General features: G+C 36.7%; 1 protein-coding gene and 1 long non-coding RNA gene across 3 annotated transcripts in view; one reads left to right on the top strand and one right to left on the bottom strand.

Annotated features, from left to right (window-relative positions):
- LOC102754959 overlaps positions 1 to 311 on the bottom strand; it is a 4,998-nt gene extending 4,687 nt beyond the window's left edge. The window contains exon 1 of the long non-coding RNA XR_435259.2: positions 129 to 311. This is a non-coding gene — a long non-coding RNA (uncharacterized LOC102754959). The remainder of the gene's footprint in view (positions 1 to 128) is intronic.
- Positions 312 to 420: 109 nt separating this feature from the next.
- Positions 421 to 23,002, top strand: part of ATAD1 (ATPase family, AAA domain containing 1) — a 30,435-nt gene continuing 7,853 nt past the window's right edge. The window contains exons 1-7 of one of the 2 annotated variants that reach the window (XM_006755850.2): positions 421 to 533; positions 4,589 to 4,764; positions 10,675 to 10,773; positions 13,171 to 13,291; positions 14,884 to 15,084; positions 17,833 to 17,939; positions 21,037 to 21,126. In XM_006755850.2, coding sequence (XP_006755913.1) covers positions 4,603 to 4,764; positions 10,675 to 10,773; positions 13,171 to 13,291; positions 14,884 to 15,084; positions 17,833 to 17,939; positions 21,037 to 21,126 — 780 coding nt within the window. In that variant the 5' untranslated portion in view covers positions 421 to 533; positions 4,589 to 4,602. Of the gene's footprint in view, positions 534 to 4,382; positions 4,475 to 4,588; positions 4,765 to 10,674; positions 10,774 to 13,170; positions 13,292 to 14,883; positions 15,085 to 17,832; positions 17,940 to 21,036; positions 21,127 to 23,002 lie in introns of those variants that run through there. The other variant, XM_015558827.1, reaches the window with a different exon arrangement.

Genomic DNA, 23,002 nt, shown 5'->3' with positions numbered 1-23,002 from the left:
AGGACTCAGGGGAGAACTTCTTAGAGGATGACACGGAGCATTTCTTTGCCCGCTCATGAAGGCTCCCCTATTTCTCTGTGCTGCACCCGGAGCCCGCGAGCAGGGGAAGGTCTTTCTGGGACCAGCACCTTCCCCAGTTCCACTTCCGAGACTCAGTGGCTAAACGCAGCGCCTTGGCGGACACACCGGCTTCGCGGAAAGCCCCTGGCCGGCAGTTAGCAGGTTAAGCAGCGTCGGCGCGACCTCGCTGCGGTCCCAGCCGCGCACCTTGCCTAAAACCCGGAAGCGCGTCCCTCCCGGCTGACAGCCCGGACTGCGCATGCTCGGCGCGAGGGGGCGGGCCGCGTCCTGCCGGAAGTGTTCTCTGCCAGGCGGCGTTTCCTTCCCGGGTGACACTAGCTGAGGACTCCTGCTGCCGGTGTTTTTGCAAGGGGAGGGTGTAGCGGGTTCCGGCGGGGCCTCGTGGTGCGGGCGCGGGATCCCAGTGAGCTCCTTCAAGGACCGGCTCGGAGCTGGGAAGCCCAGCGAGAAAGGTCAGCTCTCCTTCCTCCCTGTCCCACCTCCATGTCGCCCCCTAGCCTCCCCCAACCCTGGGTCTCCAGCGGATTCACCTCCAAGGGCGTCCCCGGCCTCGCCTTGGCTTCCCGCCCGGCCTAGGCCCTCGGGTCTCGGCGAGAACTGTTCCCGAGAGTTATGCCGTTTCCTGCAGGGAATCTGCAAGGCATCGGGGTCGCTGCTTGGGCTTGGGGTCGTCCCGGGCGACCTCAGAACCGGGGTCTTCGCCAAGGCGGCCCGAGTGAACGGGGTCTGATTGTTGCAGTGGCACGGATCCCACCTAGTGCAGAAGCGGAGGTGATCCTTACGGCCCGGGCACACTTTCGCGGAGGATGATGTTAATTATAACCTGTCCTTTATATGAAGGTTGGCAGTCTTTCATTGACAGACATAGCCTCGTGTTCATTGGACCTTGATGTCTGCGAAACCAGGACTTTGGGGTTGAGAAAAACTTTGTAAAAACACTGCCCTGAATCAGGAGAGAAATACTACAGGGTGAACAGTAGACTCAGTCCTTAACCTGTCAGTACACTGGTCATTGACAAGGTAGTGCGATTTCAGAGTTTTCTGCCCTGAAATGGAGAACTCTTTGAAATGAACAACTATCTGGTGTCATGTTTCCCTAGCAAATAACAGCGTTACAGTGTTTTGCGGCATTTCTTAGTTGTACAGAGCATCATCTAGGTTTAGGTACATAAATGTGTGTCATGTCGTTGATCCTAATGTTTTATAAAAGGTTGAAATACATTCCCTACTGCTGTATGCATATGCAGCTTTCATTGCAAATTGTGCTGTAATGGTGGTGTTACTGTAACGACCTTACATTGCAGGCATATCAGTGTCATATGAATGATAGATAAGTGTGCAATAAAGTATATACAGTTACAACCTACAAGTAGAAGTTTCAGTTTCATTTCAGGATTTTGAGGTCATTTTAAAAGATGGAGTACTATTTTAGAAATGACCGTAGGTCTGGACTACTGTATTACAGCTAATGATTTAATTATAGGAAATAATGTAGTTAACAGAGGTCTTGCATCTTACTATTTTTTATAGAATTAAAATTTTTCTATCTTGACTGTACTGGGATGTACTGGTAACAACTGTAGTTATTCATGTAGTTCAGTGAACATCCAGTAGATGGCAGTTTTTTCACTACTAAATCAAACTTTAAATAAATGAAAACCTTTTATTCAAACATCTCTAGTTTTCAAAGATTGTTAAGTTAAAACCCTTATTTTGCCTACCGGTTTATTTTCGTCAATGAATAGTGTCCCTCATAATGATACTACATATCCTATCCAACTGCATTTTCAAATTTACTCTGTTGGAATAAAGGCTAAAGAAGTCAAATTTTCACATCCTATGAGAAGTGGAATATTCTTAACCTATTTATAGAAATTTATGCTGATGGAAGAAAGCACACTTTGATTTTATTATAAGAGGAGACATTTTAATTAGGGGGCTTCTCCCTACCTCCATTAAAAAAACAACAATTAATAAGACTGCACATTCCTTGTGTAAAGTAATTGTATCTTAGCCATTATTGTATGTCCAGTATATAGTAGGCATTATATACATTTAATAAGTGCTTTATGGTAGGAATTAAATAAATCATTTAGCACATCTAGGCCCCAGATTCTTCCCCCACAATGAAGGCTTTCAATTTTTTAGTTAAGTTTAAATGAAATAATGTCATATTGTAAAGTGAATGGCTTCTAGTAATGGAGAAGTAAAGTCAATGGAACCTTTGACTTTTCTTTGAAGCCGTTAAGAAATTGGGCAGCAATTGTGTTGGAATGATTGAATGGGAGCTGTTCAGAGATATATGTTGCAATTTATTTGTTAAATAATTATTGAATAGCCTCTTTTTTTGTATGTGACAATTATAAAAATGGATAAAATATAAATCTTGTTTATAAGGATTTAAACATTTCCCGATCCTAGTGACACCAGTTGAGCAGACTCAATATCACATAAGTTAAATAATACAACCAAATGAATAATATAAAGGATTAGTGTGATCTGAAAGCCTTCATGGAGCATGTGAAGCTTTTAAAATTTGGATAGAATTTGACTAATCCTAGATGAATGGTGAGAAATAGCCCATCCAGGGCAGATAGGCTAGAGCAGTGGTCGGCAAACTGCGGCTCGTGAGCCACATTCGGCTCTTTGGCCCCTTGAGTGTGGCTCTTCCTAAGCCTTAGGAGTACCCTAATTAAGTTAATAACAATGTACCTACCTATATAGTTTAAGTTTAAAAAATTTGGCTCTCAAAAGAAGTTTCAATCGTTGTACTGTTGATATTTGGCTCTGTTGACTAATGAGTTTGCTGACCACTGGGCTAGAGGGATAATACTTAAGGCATTTTCCGATCCTAGTGACACCAACTATTGAGAATTCCTACTAAGAAGTGGTGAGAAGTAAAATGCTTAAGTTACTCTCTTGGGGCTAGATTAGAATAGTCTCTAATAGTTGGGATTCTTGTAAATAAAGGGAAAGATTTGAGGTCTTTTTATTAGGGAGGGGTATATACTCTTTGAGGTATCTAAAAGGAATTTCAAAATTGTGGGCACTATTTTAGAGGGAGGGACATGAAGAGGATCTTTAATTGAGTAGTAATAGTGAGAAGAGAAATAATTTTTAGAGCTGGAATGACCTGCAGTACCTAATTTTTACCTGTTGCCGAGCCATTTGTACAAATCCCGATTTGTTCCCTTTCACATGAGTGCAAAATATATATTCTCTTTGTTTTTTTCCCCTGGTCATATAGCACTCAACACATTTCTGTGCTATCTATACTAATAAAAGCATAATATGCTAATTAGATTGGGCAGCCAAATGACCTTCCGGATGTCCTTTTGGACAAAGCCACAGTGGCAGGGGGCTGAGGCAGAGGCATTTAGGGGCGATCAGGCTGACAGGGGAGAGCGATTAGGGGCAAGCAGGCCAGCAGGCAGAGGTGGTTAGGGACGATCAGGCAGGCAGGCAGGTGAGCAGTTAGGAGCCAGTGGTCCTGGATTGCAAGAGGGATGTCCGACTGCCGGTTTAGGCCCCATCTCTTCGGGGTCCCGGATTGGAGAGGGTGCAAGCTGGGCTGAGGGGACCCCCCATCCCGTGCACAAATTTTGTGCACCGGGGCCTCTAGTGAGAGTATTGTTTGAAGCTGAGATCCCATCTCCCAAAATGTGATAGTCACGTTGTCCCTAATAAGGTTGTTATTCTGGGTAGGGATTGCCTTGGACAGGGGTGTGCATGCCTTCTGTAAGCCTAGCTATGACTGATGTAGCTGTTCAGAGATATATGTAAAAATAGGCTCATTGCCTTTTTTTACCCCTCTCTCTCTCTCGGGTGTGGGCTGTATTTTTGTGGTTCAAAAATATTTGAAGATTCTGTTGCTTCAGTTTTAGCTGGGTTGTAGGGAACAATAGTATATATAGCTCAAAAAACGAAACTTATTAAGGAAATGGCATGTTTAAATTTAAGCAGGCCTTGAGGACCTTTAAAAGTAAATATTAGGAAGTAGTGAGTTCACAATTTGAATTTTACTCAAAAATTACCTGGTTTACATTACACGTAATAGAAGAAATTCTTACCATCACATTAGTAAAGTATCTCATTGTTGGGCTACCTTTCTTCGGTTAGATTAGTGTTAGAGTCATTATTTTTCTAGACTCTGAAATTGTAGTTATTTTAAAGCTGTTTGAAGAGTAAATAAATACCTCAAAATGTTTTGTATTTTTCAAATAGAATTATTCTCTACTTAAATTATATGAGTTTTTAGGGAAGGTCATTAAAAATTCCAGTAAACTAACCTGTTTCTAATTTGTCCCTTTCGTTACCAAGGGGAGCTTAAAATGTGTTTGTTTACCTAACACTTAAAAATCCATTTCTCCTCAAAATAAAACACTTTTTAAAGGTAGGTAATGTTGAATTTGACTAGCAGTTCTTGTTACTTAATATAAGGTTCTTATCAGCCTCCCAGTTTTTATGAGTAGTTATTACTTAGTGACATTTCTGTTTGTTTTTTAAGGGTTAACTGTCAAGATGGTACATGCTGAAGCCTTTTCTCGTCCCTTGAGTCGGAATGAAGTTGTTGGGTTAATTTTCCGTTTGACAATATTTGGTGCAGTAACATACTTTACAATCAAATGGATGGTAGATGCAATTGATCCAACCAGAAAGCAAAAAGTAGAAGCTCAGAAACAGGTATGAATAAAATACTTGAGGATCATTTTTCTTGTAGTTAGCAAATATTTTTCCATAAAACTAAGGATGTAGTAGAATTATAAGTTAATGAGAAATTCTGTAAGATTTACATTAAAATGTTTTTGTCATATTTCATTATTCCTAAAAATAATTGTTTCTCAAATACTTTTTGATATATAAGCAACTTTAGAACAGAAAATGATGAATAAAAATATTATAGCATTTGGTTCTGAACATTCTCATTAGATTATTTTTGTCAGCTATTTGTTTCTGAAGGAATCTAGGTAAAATTTTTTAACAGATTAAACAAAATTTATCTTTAATAAGGTGTACATTTTGCTTTGTTTGACATTTGAAATGTGGAAAATACTGACAAGTATTCAATCATAAATTTACAAACTACACTAATTTCTAATTAAGGAATTGCTTTAAAAATGTTAATATAAGTTGTAATTTTATTTTTCACCTATTGCCTCTTGTGGTCCTTTTCTCATTAGGATGATATATTTGTTTTGGTTCCTGTTTTTCTTTAAAAAACAAAGCCTTTAAGGAGTCTATCAAATTTTTCTTGCTGCTTGAGGGCAAGATGTTTTATTCATGGATTTTTAGATTTCTTCTGTGAATTCTGACCCTGTTGCATTCAATAAATCTTTATTGAGCTCCTAGCAAATGCCAAGGATAAAAGATGAATAAATCTTGTTCTTTCAAATGCTGTAGGCTCGTGTGAGAAATTGGGATATACAGAAATGACTGTTTTACAGTGCTATGCATAGCTCTTAAATCAATGAAAAGTGTACTTTTATAATTACTGATTATTGTATATGTCTGAAAAGCAATTTGGACACTTGTGAGTTTGTTCCTCGAATATGATTATAAACTAATTGACTCAATGTCTAGATTATATCAGTCAACTCATAGCTCTCTAGGAAGTCTGACTAGTGTGGATTTAAAAAAAAAAAAAGAATTTGTATATGCCCACATGTACCTACATGTCAACCTAAGTGCAGCCCCCTCTCCCCCCACCTGAATCATGAAAGTCAACTTAAGTCTGAGGTCAAATTATTGATAACGTCATGTTATTTAAAAATTCTTAAAGAGCAGAATGTGACTTTAAACACAATTCTGTCATTTTCTTGGTTTCTAAGAGTGCTGGGATAGATACACATGTGGAAGACATGTAGAAAGCCAAATATAGATACTTAAGTAATACATGAACACATTAAGCCTTTGTTGAAAACTGCCTATATAGTATTGGTCAAAATATCAGGTATGTGAAGTATCTAATACCATATTTGTCATCATAGTGCCATGGTAGGGAGAAAAGACTTGTTCATGACAATATAAATTATAATCATAAGTAGATTATTCTAATTTCCTACTGAGTAGTGAAGACAGAAACTAAGCTATTCACAGAAAGCATTCACTGATGATTGAGGCAACTGAGGATGAGTTCAAGAAAGATCTTCGCCTTAATAGGCAAGGACAGTTTTAAGTAGAAAATCATGAACAGAATCATGATGGGGGTAGAAATAACAACACCTGTTAAAGAAACAGTAAGTAGACTACATGGATTGGAATAGAGTGTTTATGCAACTAACTAGTAGAATTTGGCGGGAAAATTAAGGGACTAAATGATGTAGGACTCTGAATATAAAGTTAGAGAACAGAGCTCTACTTTTTTTTTACTCGGTCTTTTTAATATTTTGTTGGGTGAACAGAGGCTGATAAATGCCACAGCAGTTTAGAAGTTCATCAACTAAAAAGGAGGCGTGCTTTCTGTTTGGCCAGGAGCCATAGTTCTCTGTTACCCTTCCTTTTTTCCTGCCTTAGCTCCCTGGCTATTGAAATACGCTATTGACCAGTTGGAGTCTTCTGTATAGGTGGTGGTAAACCATTAAAAACTTTCGAGTCGGTGGATGATATGAAAACAGTACTGGCAAAGACCAAGATAGAGTAAGGGGGTGAGAAAAGGAATGTAATGTGCAATAATAATAATAATAATGAATGTTGGAAGGACTTTGTGATAATATGGGAAAAGAAAAAAGACATCTTACAAATAAAATCAAGATTTCTCTGGTGTCCTCAAAGACTCTATATCTTTTTAAAAATTTTTATTTATTGATTTTGGAGAGAGAGAGAAACATCAATTTGTTGTTCCACTTATTTATGCATTCATTGGCTGCTGCTGTATGTGCCCTGACCTGGGGATCCAACCAGCAATTTTCGCATATTGGGATAACACTCTAATTTTTTTTTTTAATTTAAATTCTTTATTGTTTAAAGTATTACATAAGTCTCCTTTTTCCCTCATTGACCTCTCCTCGGCCACTCCCACCCCCAGCACATGCCGTCAATGCTCTAAATTTTATTGAATTCAGAGAGGAAGGGAGAGGGAGAGAGAGGTAGAAACATCAATGATGATGTGAATCATTGATCAGCTGCCTCTTGCACGCCCCACACTTGGGATCAATCCCATAACCTGGGCAAATGCCCTGACCAGGAAATGAACTGTGACCCCCTGTCGTCTCTCCCCCTCCCCCCGTTCAAGGTCAATGCTCATCCACTGAGCCACACTGGCTGGGTGACTCATAATATCTTTATAGAGGTTTAGAAACTGGTAGATAGGGCAAGTTTATGGGAAGATGACATTTGACCCAATAACTTTCAGAATATATATGGTAAAATCAGAAGGAAGAGATGTAAGTGCCCTTTCCCTAAGATGATGGTCTTCACATATCTAGAAAAGTATATTTTCTAGAATTTTAATGTATGTTGGTGGTAAGAGCTTGCACCTAATATATAAAGATAATTACTCAAATTCTTTGCTATTTTCTAATTAAGTACATTTTTAAAAGCTCTGTATCAGTGATTTCCTCTTTCTACACTTAAATTGGAGTATGTACTTTAGCCGTGACCTCAGTAAAAGGTGTATTTTTTTAAAAAAATATATTTTTATTTCAGAGAGGAAGAGAGAGGGAGAGACAGAAACATCAATGATGAGAGAGAATCACTGATTGGCTGCCTCCTGCACGCCCCTACTGGGGATCAAGCCTGCAACCAGGGCATGTGCCCTTGACTGGAATAGAATCTGGGACCCTTTAGTCTGCAGTCTGACGCTCTGTCCACTGAGCCAAACCAGCTAGGGCAGTAAAAGGTTTTTAACCTACATGTAATTACTTCATCTCTCTTTTTTATTCTTTATTTGGTAATGCCATCTCTTTCTAAAATTATTCTTCCAAAAGAACAAACAACTTTAGTGATCTTTCAGAACCTGAATGAAATGAGTGTTCTCCTTTTCTCCATTTCCTCTTTCCCCGTTTAAGGCAAAAATATTAGTTTACTATTTCCTACCCCACTTAATTTTTAAAATCATACTTCACATGGAGGGGGGAAAAAAGAAAAGCATGAAAGGATAAAAAATACTATGAAACAGTAAAAAAGAAGAACATACAGTACAATGTAAGCTTCCCCCCTACTTCTGACTCCTTTCATAACCCAGTTCACCATTTTCTGTCCCTAGAGACAACAACTGCTTGGAGAGACCCACTTAAATCCAAGTAAATGTTGGTGCCTAGAAAATGTAATTGTCATTAAGCTGTAAATGATAAACCAACACATGAACATAAGCCTTTTCTAGAGTAATTTAATCATAATTTTGTTTTCTAGTTAAAACATTTTAGAAATAGAGACTAAGTTAAATGTGTCAAAGCTAGACAATTGAATAACTTATTCCTGGAACAGAGTTTGGAGGTGATATTGTGTTTTGGGGTGCTTTCTTTTCATTTATAGTTGTTTTAACTGATCTGCTCTCCCAAATGAGGACTATTAGTGTTTCAGTTGAATATAAACTTTGAAAAATTCGGGTTTGAGCTCTGGAAATGCCAATTTCTAGCTGTAGTTTTGGCAGCTCTTCTAATTTCTTTGACCCTTGAGTTCCTCATCTAAGAAATGAGAATAATAGCTGTTCTCAGGGTGGTTAAAGGGTTAATTATAAAGTACCCAGCGCAGTGCCAGGCATGTCATAGATGCTCAATAAACATTAATTTTTTTTTTTTGTCAGTGTAATTAATGCAACCTGAACACATTGCTAAATGAGACTGCTGTTGTTGGAAAAAGATTCTAGGGAAACTTGACTAGAACAATTTCTATCTCCATGGGTAAAAAACAGTTGATGATTTTCTTTTTTTAAGAAAAATCTCAGATATAATAAAGGTTGTTATTATTTGAAGCGAGAGTTAATTTTGGTCTGGAGTGAAATTTTAGGTAGAGTAAGGGGGTGACAAAAGGAATGTAAAGGGCAGAATGTGACTTTAATGGAGTCACATTTCCCAACTCGATAGTAATGACATTTGGGGCCAGATAATTTGGTGGGGAGGGTAAGAAGACAGGCTATCCTGTGCCTTCTGAAATGTTTAGCAGTATCCCCATCTCTGCTGACTGGATACCAGTAGCACTCGTCCCTTCAATTTGTCACAACCCAAAACTTTGCCAAATGTCCTTTCGGGTGCAAAATCACACACCACCCCCCTCGTTGAGAACCAACTATTTTAGAGCATGGCCTAAAAAAGAACACATGTGGGATGGCTTTACATTTATAGAATCATAATGAAAAGGAAGAGTTAAGTTAATATTGTTATAGATAGCACAATAGGATACCTTTCATAGCTGACACATAAAAGATTTAAAGGCAGTGAAAGAGAAGATATTTATAAGAAAGAGGTAAAAGGGATCTGGGAAAGGCAGCTTTATCCATTGAGTAATTTTACAGGGGGATACTAAATAGGAATAATGATGTGGATCATAGCACTTTTAAAAGCTATTATTACTAGGACATGATCAACACACATTTATACTAATCCTTTAACCACTCTATAACTAGAATGCTGAGTGATTTAAATTTCTTTGTAGAGCAGCGATACCCCTGACAAACAGCAAGATTTAATATAATCACAAGTATTTTAGGAAAATGTAACAAAAATTTAGGTAAATTCATGACTTAGCAGAGCACTTCATTTCTAAAAATGCTAACTTATTTGAAATTTGAATGTTATTTATAGATTATTTAAGACTCCTTAGTGATCACAAACTTTTATATAATTGGGGAAACCAAGGTAATATGTTTGGTGGTTAGAGTATGGGTTCTAGTGTTGGACTGCCAGGATTTGAATATTGCCTCTTTGATTGGCTCACTTTAACCTAAGGCAATTACTTAGTCTGAGCTAAATTTCAGTTTCTTTTTCCATTATAGGGAAAAATTGTGTCTAGCCCATAGGTTCACTCTGAAGATTCAATGAGTTAATCTATTTGTGGTATTTTGACATAATATTTGGCACACTCAGTAAATGTTTACCTGGTTGCCTAGCATTAGGAATTGACTTTATGGGAGAGCATCTCAGAACAATTTGAAATTAGATAGGTATGAACACCTATTGTAGATACCTGAGTAATTTGAAGGAAGTTAGGCACCTGTTTTCAGATACTCTGTTAATTTAAATAAATTCCAGTTGTCTATTTCTTGATGTCTTTAATTCCTCAGTCTTTCATCTTGAGGTTTCGTCTGTACCTGTCATGATCATCCTACTAGGAAAGAGATATCAAGTTGGACCTTAGAATCTCATTGCAGAAGTGGGAGGCCCTGTATTTATCTCTTTAATTATGTACCCTATTTTCTCATTTCCCCTCATTTTTCACGAGCTGGTTTAAATTGCTCTTGTTTCTTAGAGTAGACCCTCAAATTTTTCTTTACCTAAGGACTTACAGTGGGCAAGGATGAAGTCAAGGGGCCTAGAATATTCCTGGAAAATTCTTGTGTATCTGTTCATTGCTTTTTATATTTCACAGATGCCTCTTTTGCAGTGCCCATATCTAAATATCAAACTAAAGAAGGTTGCTTGTTCCCTTCCCCCCTAGGCGGAGAAGTTAATGAAGCAAATTGGTGTGAAAAATGTGAAGCTTTCAGAATATGAAATGAGTATTGCTGCTCATCTTGTAGACCCTCTTAACATGCATGTATGTACCTTTAATCTTGTTTAATATTTTGGGGGGTCTAGAATTTTATGTCAGTGGTCCCAAAGGCCATAACCAGGTCTGATGATTCTGTAGGAGGAATCACAGCATTCAGCATAGTGGTCCCACAGACATGGCTTATTACAGCCAAAGGATACCAGGCAAAGTCAGCAAGGAAAGAGGGTCATGGGATACAATGATAAAGTCTGAAGGAAACCAGTAAAGTCACACGGGATGCACCTGATTGCTTCATCAACAAGTTGTGAGAACCCATGTAAAATACTGTCCATGGGGAAACTCATTAGAGACTTCATGCCCAGTGTTTTAATCGGTACTGGTTGTGTAGACTTTGTTTTTCTCACATATACCAAAGTTCTGAAGGAAAATAGGTATTTGCCACAAACCAAATTGTTTGCACAAATAGTTTAGGCACAGTGAACTGTTCTTATCAGGGAGTTATGGGAACACTCTTAAAACCTAAGTTCCCATACTCCAGCCAAGGGCCTGCCTTGCAAGCATAAGGATAATTAATCATTTCAGTCCTGCTCTGTTACTTATTTTTGTGCACATTTGTTGAGTTAAATTTGTGCTTGTTTATATTTACCTTTGTGGCATATAAAATATATTGCTTTAAGTCATGTGGATATTTGATTTGGAATTTAAACTTAGATTTTTATAATGAAGTATGGTAGGCAACACAAGATTCTGAATCCCGGTTTTTCCATTCATGGCCTTGGCAAATTATGTCCTCTTTGAGTCTCAGTTCCCTCATGTATAACCCAGGGAATTGTTCTGGATTATACATGTATAATACCTGCTCTATCTACTTAAAAAAGGGTTATTTTGAGGACTAGAGTAATGTAATTCATAAACTCTAAAAATCTTATGTGAATATTTTGTACAAAGAGGTTTAAGTACATTTTGTAACAAGAGGTTATAAATAAATAGAATGAAATTTGATATCCTATTCCCAAATCTAGAAAATAAAAATCTGCAATGTCTGTTATTATCTGTGTGCACAAAGACATACATACCCCCAGAATTAATCCTCTATTTGAATTTGATTTATAAATTTAAAATAGTACTTTTTTTTAAGTTTTAAAGAAAGTAAGTTTGTTGTAAATATTAAATATTGCTTCTGACTGGCACCACATTCAGCCTCTTTACTCAGTTATATTAGAGTTAGGTTGATTTTTTTTTTAAATGGTCTTTTCAGTTTATTAAAAAAAAATCAGAAGGCCTTAAAATACACAAACTGTGTCTATTTTATTTTATTTTTAAAAAATATATTTCAGAGAGGGAGAGAGAGAGATAGAAATATCAGTGATGAGAGAGAATCATGGATCGGCTGCCTCCTGCACACCTCACACTGGAGACTGAGCCCACAACCCAGGGATGTGCCCTTACTGGGATTCGAACTGTGACCTCCTGGTTCATAGGTCGATATTCAACCACTGAGCCACGCCAGCTGGGCAAACTGTGTCTATTTTGAAAGTATTTGTCCCCTATTTACTATTTATAAAGATAAGTTTTAATACTATTTTACTTTTGGTTAATAAAATTCGGAAGTCCATTTGGGTGGTATAGGCCTTTTTTTTAAAATTCACTCCTATTACGCTTGACAGCATCATATATATGAATTAGATACACTTCCGGCGAGCTCTTTCAGGTCAACCGTGCTGAATTCACTGAGCTGGCTGTCAGTCTTCTCGGCAGGGTGAATTCAGCTGTTAAAGTCCCTGCAGTTTTAAGTGCCAGACCTAGTGCTTTTTTCTTTTTTAATGGTAGGTAGTTGACTATTAAATTCCTTTTTGCAGTGTCATAGTACTTTAATTTCATTATTATTATGAACTGTCTTTACTCTCAGTAATATAAAATTTTAATCTTTTACTGTTTATGTATACTTATCAGAATAAATGTTGCTATTTGGGGGAAATTTTTTAAAAAAATATTTTTTTATTGCCCTGGCTGGGTTGGTTCAGTGGCTAGCCCATCAGCCTGCAGACTGGAGGGTCCCAGGTTCGATTCCAGCCAAGGGCACATGCCCGGGTTGCGGGCTCGATCACCAGTGGGGGGCATGGTCTCTGAAATCAATAAAAAAAATATATGTATATGTATTTATATTTTTAAAAATATTTTTATTGATTTTATTGAAGGAGATAGCGATAGAAACATCAGGGATGAAAGAACCATTGATCGGCTGCCTCTTGCATGCCCCCATCTGGGGATCGAGCCCGCAACCTGGGCATGTGCACTTGACTGGAATTGAACCAGGGACCCTTTGGTTCGCAGACCAACATTCTATCCACTGATCCAAACCAGCTAGGGCTGGTGGAATTTTTTTTACTTCAGTGAGTAAACATCAGTTGTAAAATTCATGTTGACCTTACCTTTTACCAGGTTACTTGGAGTGATATAGCAGGTTTAGATGATGTCATTACGGATTTGAAAGACACTGTCATCTTACCTATCAAAAAGAAGCATTTGTTTGAAAATTCTAGGCTTCTACAGCCTCCGAAAGGTAAAGTATATTTGCTACAGCGTTAAAAATCTTAGAACCACTGAAACTTTGTTATTATAGAACTGGTGGATTTGAAGTTAGATTTTCTAGAGAATGCTGAGATCCAGTAAACTAACAGTTTTCATATACTTGCTCATTCTTTTTGTGTGTTTTTCTTAACGTATTTAACATATTTATTCTCTCAGTGGGATGTTCTCTCATTCTCCTAGAGTACAGTTAAAGATTAGAGCTCTAGGATACCATACTTCCCTTTGTGCTTCTCTGATAATTTCCTTAGCACCTTTATGTAGGTCTGATGCAGCTTCTCTATCTGCTCCAGGGTTGGGTTCAGAGTGATGAATCAGGATAGGTTTCTGATATAATTGCTCATTCTTGAGAGCTTGTTTGGAGGTTCTAGCAGGGGAGCGCAGCTACTCTTATACCCTTGACCGAAGACCGGTCCTCTCCTCGGGGGGGAAGTTCGTCCTCTTCGACCGAGCGCGCAGCTTCGGGGCAGGGGGGGGTCGTCCTCTTCGACCTAGCGCGCAGCTTCGGGAGGGACGCATATGGATCGGTGAGGGAGGAGGGGGACACCCGCCTAGCCAGCCAGATCAGCCGAATCAACCCTGGCGATCAATGGGGTGACAGATGTCGCAGCCAGATCGCCCTCACATCCTAATTGCTCATTCTTTAGCTTCCCAAATTTAGATGAAGTTAACATTGCAAAATAATCCTTTTATTTCAAACTTATTTATTACACCCAAATAAATGGAAATTGGGAAAATCAAGGTTAAAAAAAATCCAAAGTCACAATGTGGTTTTTTTGTTTTGTTTTCGAGATAAGACTTTTTTTAAAAATTAAATTTATTGGGGCAACATTGGTTAGTAAGATTATATAGGTTTCAAGTGTACAATAAGACTTCTTTTTGTTGTTTCACAATTCTAGTGACTTTTTCCCTTTTAATTATTTCCACTTAATTATTAAGTACACATCATTTTTAAGGGAAATTCCTAGGCAGTTCACATGCCCGCACTGCGGGCTCCATTCCCCAGTAGGGGACATATAACTGCATCCTTAAATGTAATGCCTACTGGGGATTGGGCCTGCAATCCGGGCATGTGCCCTGACCTGGAATTGAACCTTAACCTCCTGGTTCATAGGTCAATGCTCAACTACTGAGCCATACTGGTAGGCAAAAAAAAAAGTGCCATTTTTAAATAATATTGCTAGTGCCACTTTTAAATAATAATGTCAGGTGAGAAAACATGAATCTTAGTGAAATTTAACATATATAAGGAAATGGGAATAAAATAGTTGAATGGGTAATTATAACACAGTTATGTAATTATCACCCAGGTCAAAAAGTGAACGTTACCTGGCTGGACATTTTTATTGAAGGGAGGAGGCACAAGATTCCATAATCCCAAATACTTGTCATCGCTGACACTGAATATAGAATATGGCTTCTTCCTTTTCTACTATTAAAAAATGTGAATAAAAACAAGTGAACATTGGGAAAAATTATACTGTGGCAAGAATACGTTGATTATCACAAACTAAAGCAAGTATCTTGTTCTCTTAAAGGAAATAATAAAAACATGTTTATTTCCAGGTGTTCTTCTCTATGGGCCTCCAGGCTGTGGTAAAACATTGATTGCCAAGGCTACAGCCAAAGAAGCAGGCTGTCGATTTATTAACCTTCAGCCTTCAACACTGACAGATAAGTGGTATGGAGAATCTCAGAAATTAGCTGCTGCTGTTTTTTCTCTTGCCATAAAGCTACAGCCTTCCATCATCTTTATAGATGAAATAGGTATGCTATGTTTTCTATTGGAGCATTTTAAAATGCCATATTTAAGGTTGGTATTTAGATGACCAAATTGAGTTTTGTTTTTGTTTTTTGTTTGTTTTTTTAAAATATATTTTTATTGATTTCAGAGAGGAAGGGAGAAGGAGAGAGAGATAGAAACATCAATGATGAGAGAGAATCAGTGATTGGCTGCCTTCTATACGCCCTCCACTGGGTATCGAGCCCGCAACCCAAGCATGCACCCTGACCGGAATCGAACCATGATCTGGTTCAAAGTGATGCTCAACCACTGAGCCATGCCGGCTGGGCCAAGTTGAGTTTTTAACAATTTCTAGGCCCAATTATTAAAAACAAAAGTGATAACCACCATCCTAATATGCTCTGCATAATTTCTGTGTTACTGAATGAGTCTGTTCATTATCCTACTGGATAGCTTTTTCTGTTTTCCCTCTTACAAACCGAATGCAGTAGACATCCATTTGCATGTTTCCTTAAGCACATATGTTTGTCTGGGGTAGATATCAACTAGTAGTTGAACCATAGACTGTGTGTTGTGTTCATCTTCACCCGAATGAGGACTACCAGTTCGTCAGAGTGGTTATACCTGTTTTCACTTTCATTGTGTAGTTTGTATCCCTAGAAACCCCCTAAAAATTTTTTGTCAGATATTATCATTACTTTTTGCCAGTTTAAATAGCATAAATTATCTCATTATTGTTTTAATTGGGGTTTTCCAGCTTACTATTAAATTCGGGCATCTTTTAACATGTTGATTAGTATTTGGATTTCCTTGCTTGTAAATTGTTGGTTTTTTGGGGTGATTTTTTTGTTTTGTAATTTTTTTAATATATTTTTATTGATTTCAGAGAGCATGGGAGAAGGAGAGAGAGATAGAAACATCAGTGATGAGAGAGAATCAGTGACAGGCTGCCTCTTGCACACCCAACATTGGGGATCAAGCCTGCAAACTGGGCATGTGCCCTTGCCCGGAATCAAACCTGGGACCTTTCAGGCCACAGGTTATGCTCTAACCAGCTAGGGCTTTTTGGTAATTCTTGTTGATGTTCATTATGATTGCTGGATCTTGGGAAACTATATTTAGCTTTGTAAGAAACTAGCAGACTATCTTCCAAAGTGGCTATGCCATTTTGCAGTTTCATCAGCAATAAATAAAAGGAATCTGTTGTTCTGCATCTTCAGCAGTTTATTGGATTTTATTATAAGTTTTTTGATTTTAGCTATTCTAATAAGTTTGTAGCGGTGTCTTATTGTTATATTAATCTGCAATTCCCTAATGACATGTTATTGAGCATCTTTTCATATGCTTATTTGCATCTGTATATCTTCTCTGGAGAGGTGAGGTGGGTATCTGTTTAGATCTTTTTGGGTTTTTCTATTGTTGAATTTTAAGAGTTCATTGTATATTTTGGATACAAATCCTTTGTCAAATATATATTTCGTGAATACTTTTCCCCAGTCTGTGCTTTGGCTTTTCTCTAACAATGTCTTCCACAAGGGAGGATTTTTAATTTTAATGGACTCCAACTCCACTATTTTTTCTTCGATGGATTGTTTTTGGTGTTGTTTGTAAAAACTCATCATCATACCCTGTATGGATTTTCTCCTGTATTCTGGCTTTATAGTTTTGTGTTTTACATTTAGATCTGTGATGCATTTTGATTTAATTTTTTGTGAAAGGTATAAAGTTTGTGTCTAGATTTTTTTTTAGTATATAAAAAATGTTCTAGCAACATTTATCAAATATGTATTAAGTTTTTATAAAAATACTTTACCCAACCTTTCAGATAGTGTTTACGTGTCTTTTGCCATCCTTTTCACTATTCTGAGCCCTTATATTTAAGTGTGTCTCTTGTAAGCACTACACAGTGGTGGTTAAGTAGGCAGCTCAACTTAATTTATCTTTAAAAAATAAATAATTTTAAATGATTAGATTTTTTTTGTCTTTTTATTTTTTAAATTTTTGGTGAGCTAGTTTGATACATAGTCCAACAATGGATAGATTGTACAAAATTGGAACTGTATAAGGAAATCCAGGCTTTATTTTTACTGTCTTGTTTTATTCTTAGGATGTATGACCTTTTAGTTTTTTCATTCTAAGAGGAAAATGCTTCCCCGCTTCTTAAAAGCATTTCATGTTCATTATAGATAATTTGTAAAACAAAATAATTCAAAACAGGAAATTAAAGTTGTTCTTAAGTATTTCACTGAGCAATAACCAAAGTTATTTGCATTTTGTTTGCTTTTTTACATGTATGCTAGCTTGTATGTTTTAAACCATTTTCTGCCCTACACTTTCCCACCTAATAGTGTTTTGACATTTTCTAATGTCATTTTATTTATTACCAGGGAAAGGAAAAGGTTGTGACCCCATAATTAAGAGCACGAAGGATACAGATAATCTGGAAAGTTAGGGCCAAACTACACAGATTTTCCTCCAAGACACTACTTGATCTTTTTCTAGCCTCGCAGTACCAGATCTTTTATTTCTTTTATATATGTTAGCATAAATGTATTTTTAGGGAAGAAATGAAGTTTGTGAATTGATTGTGTGTGTGTTTTTCAGTTTGCCCAATAACTTGCCAAAATTGTTATATCAGAATAACATGTGAAAAGGCATAGTAACCCTTTTTCTTGTAATCTTTCAGGAAGTTTGCTTTTGGTTAAAGGATTTAAGATTATAAAAACTAAATAATTTGTTAATTTCTAACATTAAGGACCTTTTCCTTCTAGACTCCTTTCTACGAAACCGTTCAAGTTCTGACCATGAAGCTACAGCCATGATGAAAGCTCAGTTTATGAGTCTCTGGGATGGTTTGGATACTGATCACAGTTGCCAGGTATTTGAAAGAAATGTGCCTTAAACTTGTAGTGTTGAAGAGGAAAATCCAGGGTGAAACCTCTCCTTGGAATTTTTAGGATCATTATGCCAAGAAAGAGGAAGTGACTAGTGGCTCTGGGTCTGTTTTTACCCTTGCTTACCTCCCTAATGCACTGTCTTCATACTGGCCTCAGCTTAATTTCTTTAGTTCTTTTGCAGTTTGTCGATTAATTTATCTGAGTTTTGTAGATACTTTATTATTTGTGTATGTTTTGTAGCCAGAGGAGTAAAGAACCTACTTTATCCACCATGTTACCATAAATCAAAAGAAAGAGAAGAAAGCACAACAGGTGGATTTAGGTGACATTAATAGACACGATTTTTATTAATAATTGGTTCTGATAAAGCTCCTCAATGGGAGTAGTTTACAGGTTTCCAAAACTAGTATTCTCCTAAGCAACAGAATTTAAAATACTTAGATAATTGAGTAGTTTAGGCCAGGTAAGAGGAAATAGCTTAATAGGATATTCTGTCCTATCATATTATAGTTTCAAAAGCCAAGGAAAGAGCGATAATTGGATGAATTTTATACTCCAGAGCCACTTCATTCAGAGCTCCACAGCTTGGTTCTGATATACACAACTGAAACAGTTTTCAGAACCAGGATTTCTTATCATGCTAATAGTGCGTACTGTTTTCCTTATGACAGATTTTTATTTGAGGGAACAAATAAAGATGTTACTTTTTTATTTAACTCCAGCAACATTTTATTTAACCTTTTTAGTGTTGAGGGTGTTAAATTGACATTAATTTAAATAACAATTTTAGACATACTCTTCTTTGATCTGAACCAGTTAGCTTTTCTCTAAAATTGTCTGTTCTCTTGACTATGGATGGAATCCAGTACCCCAGCTAGCTTTCTTATATGTCTGATATGGCCACAAATGAAACAAAAATAGTAGAATGGCACAATTAAATCTCTCACCATTACCAGAAATCCAAGTTAACTGATGATGTTCTTCATCTTGAGATACATGGGACATAAAAGACCGTAGTGTTTTTAGGATAATCATTGACGTAAAGTTTTGAGGAATAAATTTAGATCTGATTATTTTAAATGTGAAATGATAAAAAATGTATCTTGATATTTTGTCTTAAAGATTTTTAAAAGTCTTAACTAAATACCTAAAGGTGCATTAATTTTGTTGCTTAAATGCTAAAAAATTACTATTTCCATTTTTTATTTTAGTTCATTTACAGTGAATAAAGATAAGTGTAAAGGTTCCTTACCAGTTTTTGCCCCCTAAAATTGCTCCTTAAAATTTGCTGCTTGAGCCGAACTGGTTTGGCTCAGTGGATAGAGCGTCGGCCTGGGGACTGAAGGGTCCCAGGTTCGATTCTAGTCAAGGGTATGTACCTTGGTTGCGGGCTTAATCCCCAGTAGGGGGTGTGCAGGAGGCGGCCGATCCATGTTTCTCTCTCATCGATGTTTCTAACTCTCTATCCCTCTCCTTTCCTCTCTGTAAAAAATCAATTAAAAAATATATTAAAGAAATTTGCTGCTTCAAGTGAAACTACAAGTGTTTTCATTCACTCTTGCTTTTTCATCATGAATATTTATTATTATTTTATCGGTATTCTTTAGTCCATGTAATGTTAGATTTATTTGGATTTCTTGATCCTAAATTGTAGCATTCCATCTTACATGGGTTTTTTTGTTTCATATCTCTCTTTTAACACTTAATACTCTACCTTAAAATGTACTTTCTTATATTCATCCTTTATCTTATTCAATTAGTTCATTTGATCACTCTAAGACTTTTTTTTGTTTTAAATATAGTAAGAAATTTTCCTTATTAATTTATAGAAGTGTAGATAGTCAGGAAAACAAACAAACCACAAAATAAGAGCATTAATAACCAACATTTCTCAAATTTGTATTTGTACTTTTTTCCCTCTAGGTGGCAACCTCTCACAGCTAATTCAAAGTAATTTGGCTCTTAAATATCATTGAATGTAGAATATAAGATTTAATGGATTTTTCAACATGTTCTGGAGTTAGACTTGTAATTATTTCAGAAATCTAAAACTTCTTAGGCTGAAATAAAATAATATTAAATAAAACTTTCCATTAAAATACCAATAAATTTCATTTTGGATAGCTAATGTGTGCTGTTACTAAGTTATACAGAAATATCAACAGTAATGGTAATATTGAACCCCTTCAGAAATTAACTTTTGTGTATCTTTGTCTTTATTCATGTTGATTTTTCATCTCTACATCCTTTATAAATTAATGACATTGACCCAGAGGTTGGCAGGGTCACCAGCATTTAAAAAAAATTCTACCCAGAATTTTGATGTTTACTTTATTCTGTTGCCCTTGTTTAAGGTTGAGTTGCTTGAGGTATTACTAGCATTGAAAAGATGTCACCTGTAGTGCTGACACATGCCACGAGATAATGATGTGAAATGTAGAGGAAAATGTACATATCTATTACTTGTACCAGTATCCTTAGACTTAAGGGAAACGATTCTTTCCTTAATATTATTAATATCCCACATATACTCCCAAGCTATAACATAAATGGCTTTTAGTTATTCAACATGTAGCAATTGAGTAACCATATTTTGTAAAATACAGTAATTTTTTAAAAATATAATTTATTGATTTTTTACAGAGAGGGAGAGGGGGATTAGAGAGTTAGAAACCTCAATGAGAGAGAAACATCGATCAGCTGCTCCTGCATGCCCCCTACTGGGGATGTGCCCGCAACCAAGGTACATGCCCTTGACCTGAATCGAACCTGGGACCCTTGAGTCCACAGGCCGACGCTCTATCCACTGAGCCAAACTGGTTAGGGCCTTTTTTTTTCAACAGTAATTTTTTTTTTTTTTAAAAAAACATCTTACCAGGATTGCTATCACTATTAGGATTAATTTCAATTTGTATGTATAAATATTTGAGTAATACATACTGGATTAATGTCAGATTTCTTATAGAAGATTTAGTTTAAATGCCACTTAATTTTCTATATTTTCTAAGCCCCTTTAATAACAACTTAAAAGCATTATTATTGGTGGATTTAATACCTTTGCTTTCTTTATATATTTAGGTCATAGTGATGGGAGCGACTAATCGTCCTCAGGATCTTGACTCAGCTATAATGAGAAGAATGCCTACAAGATTTCATATCAACCAGCCAGTAGGTGGTTTTGATTGATGTTATGAACAGTTAAATACTCACTTTCTAAAGGTCTTTACCTGTGATTTCAAGAAAGGAATGATTTTTAAAAAATAGCACTTATTTATGACAGGCAGGAGAGGAATAGGGCAAAAATCCACATAATTGTTTCTTTGTTCTTTCTACTCTTGCTTTTTTCTTCTTTCTTTCCTAAGATCCATATGATTTACTTCTCCTCAATGTATGTAATTACCTTAAGTTTGCCTAGATACTTTAGTGGTTTTCTTTAGACTGTTGCAAGTTATTTATGGAAGTTACATACGAGAATCTAAATTGTAGTTTTAGGATAGGGGTTAGGGTTAAAGAACTGCTCTGTTCAGAAGTCCTGCCAGGATAACAGCCAGGATTTATTTGATTAATTATTAGCAGCTGTAATAAGTGCTTTCCTTTGACAGGATTAATGGTTAACCATTAGTTAAGATATTAGACTTTAACTTAATGGGAATGTGTTGAAACAGTACTATATGCTTTCCAGCATTCTTTTGTTAAGAAGTACCCTCCAGTAGATAATAATAATTTATTGATACTCTGATTTTTGCACAGAATACTCAGACCCTGAATTTTCTCTGACTTTAGATCAAAGAAAAAAAAAAAACCTGTTAGTAACGGAAGATATGTACTATACAATCAGCATATTACATGTACAGCTATGTAGAGGAACTTTTAGGTTGTTCCTTTCAAATTTTGAAGTAAATAATAATTCACTTGCAATCTCTGGCTAAAAGTTCTTTGTCCCACTTAACATTCTGAACTTACCAGATCGGTTTGTGGCAGTAAACCTGTTTCCTAAAGATTGATGGTTGTAGCCTCTATAAATTTACTCTGACTTGCTGTAGCTACAACCTCTGGTTCCTCTGCGAGTATGCAGATATTTATCAACTCTTTGAGGAAATTTACCTGATAAATCAGTGAAGAGAATTTTTTTAACCTGATATAGGAGACTATACAATTTATTTTGTATGACCAGTATTCATTGAGCATTAGTATGTGTCAAACCCCCGCAAGGCTCTGGTGAATGGAACATAGCCCCTGTCCTCAAAGAACTCTGTGTTGCAGTGTAGTCAGACATGTAAATAAATAATGCAAAGTGTACTGTACACAGGTATGTTTAAGAACTGTGAGAACCTGAGATGATGAAGAATACTAATAATTCTGTCTGGGGAGTTGATGAAATGTACAGACTTAGCCCTGGCCAGTAGCTCATTTGGTTAGGCAGCGGTTGCCAACCGGTGGTCCGTGAGGTCCGAAAGGTTGGCGACCATTGGGTTAGAGCATTGTCCCGATATGCCATGGTTGTGATTTGGATCCTCCGTCAGGGCACATACAAGAAGTAACCAATGAGTGCCTTAATAAGTGGAACAACAAAGCAATGTTTCTTTCTCCCTCTCTCTCTAAAAAAATTAGTAAGAATTAAAGTGTACAGAATCCAGCTGGGCATTGAAGGGTGGTAGGAAATTGTGAAGAAGAGAAGGCTTTCCTGCCCAAATGAACTAAGGCAAGAAATTTCTGTGTGGAAGCTGTGACTTCTGGGGTACTTCTGTTAGAGCATCAAGGAAAATAGATCATGAGACTGCTGCCAGGTTTGATGAACTTTGTATGCCACACAGAAGAATTTCTGTTTTATTTTGTTAGCTGGACGTCCAAACAATTTTATGGAAAATTAGTCTACCTCAGTGGTTTGAAGACAAAGATTATATTGATAGACTATCTGCTTGTAGTCCAATAGAAAACAAAGTAGAATACAGTAGAATAGAACATAGGATACATAGCATGGGAAGTAGACTCTACTAAAGTTATATTCGTTTTTTCCCCCCAAGATTTTTGTAGTTTTTATTGA

Source organism: Myotis davidii, unplaced genomic scaffold (genome assembly GCF_000327345.1).
Source record: "Myotis davidii unplaced genomic scaffold, ASM32734v1 scaffold933, whole genome shotgun sequence".
NCBI lineage: Eukaryota > Metazoa > Chordata > Mammalia > Chiroptera > Vespertilionidae > Myotis > Myotis davidii.
The sequence above is the reverse complement of the archived record's forward strand: the minus strand, read 5'-3'. Positions and strand labels throughout refer to the sequence as shown.